Source organism: Silene latifolia, chromosome 4 (assembly GCF_048544455.1).
Source record: "Silene latifolia isolate original U9 population chromosome 4, ASM4854445v1, whole genome shotgun sequence".
NCBI lineage: Eukaryota > Viridiplantae > Streptophyta > Magnoliopsida > Caryophyllales > Caryophyllaceae > Silene > Silene latifolia.
Genome location: NC_133529.1, coordinates 41,014,872 through 41,025,298, shown reverse-complemented (window position 1 = coordinate 41,025,298; position 10,427 = coordinate 41,014,872). Strand labels below are relative to the sequence as shown.

Here is a 10,427-nt window from a genome sequence, read left to right as displayed (position 1 = left end):
ATTTGAGATTCAGTCTTGATTTGATTTGATTTTCCGTTTTTACCCCTTAAATTTATACTATTAAATTATTATCATATCTTTTTACGTCATTTCATCAAAATCAGTTAGCTTTTCAATTAGTTTGCCAAACATCTTTTTATATAATTAGCTACCTTATCGATTCCTAATTTTCACTTCCTTATCATCACCTTTTCAGTTTGATTAGCTTTTTTCGGTTTTAAATACCTTTTCGTGTTTAAATTTACCCTTTTCGATTAGTTTTACCAAACAGAGCCTTAGATAGCATAGTGGTCCTCGAGAGATTTGGAGAATTCTGTTTTCCTGCCTTTGGCCCTATTTTTTTGGACTGAAATTGTCTAACTGAATAGACATGAACTAAATCTTAATAAAGTTGAACCGTACTGAAATAATAATAATAATAATAATAATAATAATAATAATAATAATAATAATAATAATAATAATAATAATAATAATAATCATAATAATAATAATAATAATAATAATAATAATAATAATAATAATAAAAATAATAAAAATAATAATAATAATAATACATCCCTCTCTTCTAAGTGTCGCCTTGGTTTTCCTCATGTTTTAGTACGGGCATTAGATGACGTGGCTGACTCTCCTGGTGACCTCTCTTGTTGGATTCTCTTGCTTATGTTGCATCTTTGTATACTTAAGACCTTTTCCCCGATGAGTAATCTTGAGTGTAAGACCCCTGCCAGGCGTCAGCGTCAGGAGGAGAGCATTACAGTGCTATTCTTGCTTGGGGTGTGCCTAGTGACAGTTTGCAGCTTGTGCAGGAGATCTTAGCTGACGTTCCTCTTTCTTTTAGTGTGGAGGAGGACCTTGATTTGAGTGAGCTTAACCTCCGGCAATGTCAAGAGGAAGATTTGTGATGGTCACTACACTACCGTTGTTCGGGTGCTTTCTTCATCAGGCGTTGCTTCTTACTCTGATGCCACTCTTGAGGCTCTGCGGGATAAGCACCCCATTGCCCCATCTCCCAACTTTCCGCCTTTGTCGGTTGATCACCATCCCCTCGTTGCCTTTAAGGCCGTTGTTTTGGATATGATTCAGAGTGTTCCGCGTGGCACATCATGTGGGAGGGATGGGTTTCGTGCTTTAGCATCTTGTGGATTATTTGGGTGGAGATGTTGTTGCTATTTCGTATGATTTAATCGTCTCTATTACTTGGGTGGTTAATCTTTTCCTTGAGGGCGATATCCACAGGCTCTAGGTGAGTACATTGCTAGTGCTCCGCTCACGCCGGTTGTTAGACCAGGTGGTGGTATACATCCTATCGTTGTAGGCACTGTTTGGAGGCGCATTATCTCTAAGGTTGGTGCTTGTTTGGTCGGTGCTTCTTTATTTGGTTATTTTACAGGTCTTCAGTTTGGGGTCGAGGTATCCGGTGGAGGAGGGGCTATTTTGCATACCTTGAATCGGTTGGTTGAGGCTCGTGGTGGTGACGTAGGACTTTCTATGTTGTTAGTCGACTTCCGGAATGTTTTTAACTTAGCTGATCGTGTGACCATACTACACGAAATTCGCCGTCACTGCCCGGTTTTATCCCGATGGGTGGAGTTTTGTTACTCTGTTCTGCCCGCCTGTATTATGGGGAGCATAGTTTATGGTCTTGTCAGGGGGATTCAACAGAATGATCCTTTGGGTCCTCTACTTTTTTCTTTCGTGTGCAAGATCAGAAACTCTTTTGACTTGAGTCTGTAGGCTTGCTACTTAGATGATGCCACTATTGCTGGGAACACCTTGGTTGTGGGGAAGGTCTTAGATCTGCTTATGGAAGATGGTCCTCGATTTAGCCTTCATCTTAATATTGATAAGACCGAATTATTTTGGCCTACGAAAGACCTTAGGAGTCGGCTTCCTGGTGTCCCCCCCCCCCTCTCTCCTCTATCGCTAGGCCTTTGCATGGTGTCACAGTTCTGAATGGTCTTATTAGTGTGTGCCTTGTTTTCGGCAGCGACCTTGTGGCGAAGAGAGCGACTAGGACCATAGAGCTTATGGATTTTGTCGTGAGGATTGATGACCCACAGTGCAAGTTGCTTCTGTTTCGGGCTTGTACTGGTATTTCTAAACTTTTACTTTGCCTTGCGCACTTGTTCCCCGCGTATCTTTGGGTCGGCCCAGTGATGAGCCTGTCGCAACCCTATCAAAGATAAACCCGAGGGGTCTCTAACTAATGCAGCTAGGGAAGTCGGGGTCGAATCCACAGGGAGGCTATGTTGCTATCTACTTGCTAATCTAAGTCTGTCGGTGTCACGATTAGGGGTTTTGATTGGAAACTAAACTAAAACAACGATAAATAAAGAGTCTAGCAGTTAAAGAAAGAGACTAGGATTGTCGGTTCATCAATGAACGTTAAATAGTCACAATTAAGGTCACAAATCGGTCACGTGTATCAGTCTAAGGGGCAGTGAATACGTCCTTCCGGTCCTCTATTCACCCTAAAATACTACTAACTTAGCTTCTGCCCTCATTAGAGTATCCTAAAGAATGTAGCGGGTCTCACTCCTTCCAATCTTCCGATCTAGGTCAGAGTTTGCCAAAAACAACTGTAGATACCCAGTATCCGCACCTTCCAAAAACCACCCGATGATGATCGGACTGTAACGTGTTTTTGATATGCGTGCGTGGATTGGCTATACATGAGACGGTTTAATGCACTACTGGAATATGAAAAATGATTTCAAAAAGTTTTCTAACTTCATTTGCATTAAAATGACGCTAATTAGAGTCAAAAGCGTCTTCGGACCCAAAACCGACTCAGAAACCCGCAACTCGAGTCAACCTGAGTCAACCCAAATCTCGAATGTCGAAAATAATACCATGAATGTCTTTATCATGTCATTTCCATTAAAATGACCCTAATTAGAGTCAAAACCGACACCGAGCCAAAAACCGAATCCATATTCAAATCCCGACTCACACGGGTCAAACCCGAGTCAAGCACACAAAACACCTACCTCAAGTAACACCAAAATCATCTTATTAGATGCCCATATTGTTACACGACATCCTATTTGATTACCACAAATCAATAATGGATGGAGAATAGGCCACGTCCAAATTGAAAGGGACAATACACCCATTTGTATCACGAGGTAGCTCGCGCCTCAATGGGGTGTCTGCTTAGCCTCTAAGCAAACTCAACCGACCTACCTCCCCACATTTCTCTATAAATACCACCCTTCACACAACACAATCCTCACGCGAGTGTCCGCCCCCTCACCTCTCTCTTAAACTTCTAGACCCGACTTCCTAAGTCACAAAATGGACACGTGTTTATGACCTACCGATCGTAAACACAAGCCTTACACATTTTGTTTGGTACCGTCGCCGTGCATTCGACCGGCCCATTTGACCAACTCAATTCATCAATCAACATGTTTTAATTAACATATTTTCAACTCATTTTCAAAACAAAATCCTTTTCTAAGGCATCTTTTAAACTTCTTTGATCGCGATTAGTCACAACGAGAAAACCGCCTCTAAAGTCGTCTACTTCGCAAACATCAATATACGTAAGTTTGAGGGTGTAAACATCTCATTTATTTCATGTCTTTACTGTTTTTATGAGTTTATGAGCATGAACAATGCATAACACGGTTCAAATATAGGTTAGACGAGCCAAAACCGAGTTTTGGCCCGAGACAGAAGCTCCTTGCTATGCATGGAAGCTCGCGCCTCTTGTGGCATCTCGGGTCAGACTCAAATGTGTTTGAGTTCGTCTTTCCTCCAACACTTTCTTTTATTTTTACTTCTTTCCTTTTACGGTTTTTACCATTTCAAACATTTTAATTCATTTTTATGATAAACATATTTTGACCATTACAAAAATCATCCTTGGTTCCTTATACCATGACGGTTTATTCCGTGACTCGATGATATTATTGGTTAATTACATTTTAATGGGTATTTTAACACCCTTTTCTTTATTTACCATTTTTCTCATTTATTTACACTTGTAAACATATTAGTCATAATCCATAATCATCCTTGGTTCTTTATACCATGTCGGTTTAATCCGAGTACGATGACAAACTTGACTAATTACAAAGAAATGAACTTAACATGATTAGTTCAAATCAAACATTTTACATTTTTATTTGTAAACTATACTTTTCAAATATGCAAATCCGACAACGAATATTACTAACACAATAGTAATTATTCCGAGTCATGCAAACAACATTTGCAAATCTTTCATCATAAATACGGTCTTAAATAAACTTTTCAAGAACCAGGAGACGCCCCCTTAGGTCGGCTCATGGCTCGCGCCCCAAGCGGCCGTCTGTTTCCATCTTTCAAAACCAGGGCAGAGCCCTTTATCTCGCCAATAGGCTCGCGCCTTAACAGGGCTGCCTGGCACTGTTCTGTCCCATTTTGATACTTGTCTAGGACGATCCCGATTACGGTTAATCCGAATACATGACGGATCAGATTGACAAGTTTACGTGTTTTTACACTTTGTCATTTGACACCCTTTTTCAAAACAATGGATCATGTTAAGCATCATAATCCGATTTTGGTAAATAGATGTTTAATTTCCGTTTTCACATGCAAACCAATCTAAATCCAAATTTGACACCAATTTCTTGGTACATGCATAAACAACCGACTAAGGAAATTCTCACATGTTAGGTTAAAACTTTTGGATGCGCATTCATGCATTTAAACCGTTTTATCAACTCTTGCACTTAAACAATCACGATCGACTAGTAGAGGCCGCTAACGCGGGCGGGATTGGGTGTCCGATTAAAGGGCTTCCCAATACATACCCTCACCCCTTACTCAGAACCTTTGGATAGTGGATGGCCTTATCCAGGGCGCACGAGAGTCATTTTATGCATAGAATGCTAAAAGGGGGACGAGTCCTTATCTTTAGTACCTATGTCAAACACCGCTTTTTGCCTTGATTGACCTAGGTATAAAGTGGATTTGAACGGGTTCCAAGAATCCCACAAATGCTTGGTGGCGACTCCGAACATCTCTAATCGTTTCGAGACCTTTACCGAGACGAAACCGACCGATCTAAAACGATCCGGTCGAAAGCATTTTTACGCCGCCGAGCGTGGCTTTCAAAAGACCGCTGCATGTCCACAGTTTGGCTTGGCTGCAGGTGGCCCGTGACCGCAGATCGGTAGGTGGCCCAAATCCACAGACCGGCCTGTGGCCCATGTCCACAACAACTAGAACAATTATGCGCATTAACCGTCTAATCATCATTAAATGCTACTTATAACAACAAAGACATGATAACAACAACAGATCTGCAAACCTATTTAGCAACTATCCTCAATTCATTGATTCCACTAAATCCTAGTAAGGGAATTAGCTACTCATAATAATTATAATGAAATTAACAATAACGATAGTGATAACTAAACTAAACATAATGATTAAATTGAAATAACAATTAAACTAATTAAGATAAGAGAGTAAGGAGAGAATAAAGAGGAAAACAATTAAGGGAAATCCAAAGTTTAAATTAACTAAAGAGAAAGGAGAGAAAGGAGTAAAGAATTACAAGTATAGATCCGGAATAAGAAAAACAAAGCAACGTAATAGAGGTTCAAGTAGTGAAAAGTTCCAAACCCTTAACCTAATGAATGTTTTTCTCTTATATAGTAAGAGATTTTATTATCTAATAATATAATATAGCTAAATATAATAAGTCTCGACATAAATCATGCGCGTCAGCCTTGGTTTTGCTCGATCGAGCAACATAAAGTTGGTCGATCGAGTATTTTTTCCTCAAAAGCTCTCGATCGAACACTAAAGCACTCGATCGAGTACAGTAAGAATCAAGGTAGTCGATCGAGAGATTTAAAGTACTCGATCGAACACAAAAAGTACTCGATCGAGCACTAAAGTACTCGACCGAGTGGTTTCAGCGCGTAATTCCTACTTCGCACACTGGACTTCAAACGGCCGCCATTTCTTCGTTACTTCTAGGAATAAAGCGATTTTTACGGAGTTGGAAAGCTAAGAAGATAAGCTTTCATCTCCAATTGGAATCACTTGAATATCAGTTGTAGAACTCGAGATATGGCTCTTCAAAGTAGGCACTAGTAATTTGAAGCTCTTATTTTGCTCGCCTAGCTTCTTTACTTCTATGCGCATCACCAAATAGTAGTTTCCAAGCTCCGACTCAACTCATCTCCTAAATGTATGCATAGGGACAGGTTTTAAGCTTGGTTATGCTCCTCTCCGGTTCATACCTGCAAATAATACAAGACAAACCAAAGTAGACTATTAGGGGGACATTTGTAGCTAAATGCTACTAAATATGCATAAAAATGCGTGCAAATATGGTACAAAAAGTCTATATAAAATGCACGCATCAAACTTCCCCAAACCAAACATTTGCTTGTCCCCAAGCAAACTATATGCAACTAACTAATGGAACGGAGTGAAACTCAGAGCTAGCTACAAATCGTCCACCTAAACTAGTTTAATGCAATAAATTAACCAGACAGCAACAATATCAGATGCAAACGAGTTATGAAGATGTTTATGAAAATAGCTGAACCATCGACCTTGCAAGACTTTCAAAATTTGACTCTCACGGGTCACTCTCTCTCTCAATAAAGTAAAGGGTAAACATATAGATGTAAGAGAGAAAGAAAAATATAGTTGTTCACCTAAACTACGACCTACATAAACATGCATGCAATCTAATATGATAAACAATTCTAACTACCGTACACTTACACTCCATCCAACGAGGCCCTATCACATGCCGAGTGCTTACAAAATATGGGAAGTGAGGTAATGGGTAAGAAGGGGCAAAACATTTTGGGAATGTGGAGGTAAAAGCCAAGCTAGCACCTAAACAAACCAATTTTACAGCATCCACTTCTAAACCAACTCCAAAACTGAACACAATGCCCTTAATGCGGCATAAAAACTCACTAAACCAAATAATAACAACTCCTCATGAGATAAAATGAGAGCATAGGAGCAAAACCGATAGTATTCAAACTCTTTTTCATTTTTTTTCTTTCTTTCCTCATTGGTTTTTTTTGTTTTTTTCTTCTTTTTTTTTCAACCTTTTTTTTTCACATTCTCCTTTTCCAAAACTACCACTCCCAACTTTACAGTGCAAACCAAATTTGACACAATAAGCAATATACCCGCAAAAACAAACACTAAACTAGCTTGACAAGGCAGGCTAAATTTGGATGTAGTTAAGGGTCAAAAAGGCGAATTTGGCTAATGTGGAGTTAATGGGTAGTAATGAAATAAAGGGGTATGTAAGCACTCTCCTACATGTGACACCGGCCACTAACCCGAATGTATGCAGATAAAAAGAAATTGAATTTCATACTTATGCAAATTAATGTTACATGTTATGCAAGGAGTAACTACTCACAATCCTACATGAAACTGGTCATAGATGTCATCAGTTTATACGGCTCTAAATCCTTAGAAATTATAAGTAGGTTGCCAAAAATCTCAGGTCAAGTCTATTCGTTCAGCTAAATTTTAAACATAAACTCGTAGATTATGCAAATGACTATGCTAAGAGATGCCAAAATTGCAAGGCTTAGGCAAATTGACTAAATGTAGTGCAATTTCATCATTGAAAAACTACCGTTCCGACTCAACCTATATGCTAAAAGAAACATGATTTTTTTTTTTTGAATTTTTCGAAAAATTTTTAATTTTTATGGGAATAAATAACAATGCATACAAAAATTAAACCTGATAACAGAAATGCAATAAAAACAATATGCAGACACGGATATGGATGCATATACCCTCCCCAAACCAAACTGTACAATGCCTTCATTGTACTCAACAGCTAACAACAGCAGCTAATGGGGAAAAGGAAAATGCAAACTAAAGGAAATGAAGGATATAAAGAGCTAAGAAACTCACAAAATAGCGTGACAAAAGGAGAGACCTCCCCAAACCAGCCAGCAACATGGGAGGTCGTAGCTAGCAGCACCGGAGCAACTCAATTCGCGAAAAGAATGCAGGTGTACTTGCAATTACGCAAATAGCGCCCCAAAAATACTACCAAAACCAAATCTAAAATGTTCCGCAATCTATAGTCGATAAAACTATTTATTAAACACGCAATAAAAACTAAAATGTTTGAAAAATCCAACTAAGCATAAAAATCCGGGTTGCCTCCTGGTCAGCGCTAGTTTCAGATAGGTCCTAGCTCGACCTTCTTTCGTCATCCACCAACAAAAATTAATGGCCCACAACAAGGCTTATGACTGAACGCAGTCCCTTCAGCATCCATGATTTTCACTATTGGCCTCCACAGCAAAGCATCAGAAGAACAGCGGCTCTTTACAGCATCATGGGCTCCGCCATTTTTGCCCTTCTCTCGCGCCTTCTTCCTACGTGGGATGGAATCTTCAAATCCTCCTCCCCGGTCTTCTAACCTGTCAAGACCTGTGTAAGAAGAAACAAAACGATATTCCTCCAACTTGCTCCCAAACTGGGGCGGAGGCGTCAAATCAACAGCAATATATGATTTAACGGAAGGATTAGAAGGAACCCCATCGGGATCAATAAAAGGAATAGCATTACCTTCAATTGTATAGTATTGGTCTTCAATTACCTTCTTATCGTCATCCGGGATAGGCGTAAATGACAAATCAACGCTGTCCATAACCAAATAATTCGATCGAGAGAGAACAATACACGATCGAGATGTTTCCTCGCCAAAACTGCTCGATCGAACACTTGCATTAGTTCGATCGAGGTTTTCCTCGTACAAACTGTTCGATCGAATGTTGAATTTTGTTAGATCGAGCTCTCCCTCATATAGTTCTTTCGATCGAACACTGTAGCTAGTTCGATCGAATTTTTGTTGCTGTACAATGCAGAAGTCTTCGTAGGATGCTTCATTTTCAACTAAATCTTCGAATTCCAAGTCATACATATCATCATCGTCAATAGGCAACTCAACTCCTTCATAGGAGAGACCGCTTTTGGTACAGATAGCATATACCGTCTCTGAGTGCCTGAAATCCAAATCGCCAGCTAATTGAGCTATTTGAGACTCAAATTCCTTGAAATAAGCTTCTCTAGATTTATCATATTCTTGCACTTGAAGTACAAGCATCTTCACTAAAGACTTCAATTCAGCAATCTCTTCCTTGTTGATAGTAGAGGGAGGAACCTGCTGCGGCGGAAAAGAAAATGAAGGCTTTTGAAAGCCTTGCTGCTGAATCGGATGTGGCGGCACATAGTAATTCTGCGGCGGAAGTGGAGAATAGTTTGGGTAACCCCCACTTTGAGAACCATAACGACCTTGTCTATACAGCCGATAGGCATAGACTCGGTCATTCTCCGCATAACAAGTAACAGCATCGTGCCCCGCAGCACCACATCTCTTACAAAATGCCGCCTGTTGCGCAATGGGATTGAACATAGATGGAAGATCAAAGGTACTCAAGCCTTCCCTTTGATGATCTTCTCCCAATAATCCTGTTCAGCTAGACCAGTAGGACCTATCAAAACAACACTAGAAAATAAAATAAGAACTGCCGCAAGGAATAAATTCCTTGAGGCTAAAGACAAACAAAAATAAAGCAAGTAAAAAGGGTCGCCTCCCCGGCAACGGCGCCAAAATTTGATGAGGCTGCCGCAACCCTATCAAAGATAAACCCAAGGGGTCTCTAACTAATGCAGCTAGGGAAGTCGGGGTCGAATCCACAGGGAGGCTATGTTGCTATCTACTTGCTAATCTAAGTCTGTCGGTGTCACGATTGGGGGTTTTGATTGGAAACTAAACTAAAACAACGATAAATAAAGAGTCTAGTAGTAAAAGAAAGAGACTAGGATTGTCGGTTCATCAATGAACGTTAAATAGTCGCAATTAAGGTCACAGATCGGTCGCATGTATCAGTCTAAGGGGTTGTGAATACATCCTTCCGGTCCTCTATTCGCCCTAAAATACTACTATTTTAGCTTCCGTCCTCATTAGAGTATCCTAAAGAATGTAGCGGGTCTCACTCCTTCCAATCTTCCGATCTAGGTCAGAGTTTGCCAAAAACAACTAGAACAATCATGCGCATTAACCGTCATATCATCATTAAATGCTACTTATAACAACAAAGACATGATAACAACAACAGATCTGCAAACCTATTTAGCAACTATCATCAATTCATTGATTACACTAAATCCTAGCAAGGGAATTAGCTACTCATAATAATTATAATGAAATTAACAATAACGATAGCGATAACTAAACTAAACATAATGATTAAATTGAAATAACAATTAAACTAATTAAGATAAGAGATTAAGGAGGGAATAAAGAGGAAAACAATTAAGGGAATTCCAAAGTTTAAATTAACTAAAGAGAAAGGAGAGAAAGGAGAAAATAATTACAAGTATAGATCCGGAATAAGAAGAACAAAGCAACG

The 10,427-nt window shown here is 39.5% G+C and overlaps 1 protein-coding gene across 1 annotated transcript; it reads right to left on the bottom strand.

Annotated features, from left to right (window-relative positions):
- Positions 1–5,631: 5,631 nt before the first annotated feature.
- On the bottom strand, positions 5,632–9,511 carry LOC141652218 (uncharacterized). Its single transcript, XM_074459793.1, has 2 exons — positions 7,915–9,511; positions 5,632–6,251 (listed from the first exon to the last, which is right to left on the bottom strand). Exon 1 carries the CDS (start codon positions 9,425–9,427, stop codon positions 8,219–8,221), a length of 1,209 nt encoding a protein of 402 aa, XP_074315894.1. The 5' UTR covers positions 9,428–9,511; the 3' UTR covers positions 5,632–6,251; positions 7,915–8,218.
- Positions 9,512–10,427: the final 916 nt, after the last annotated feature.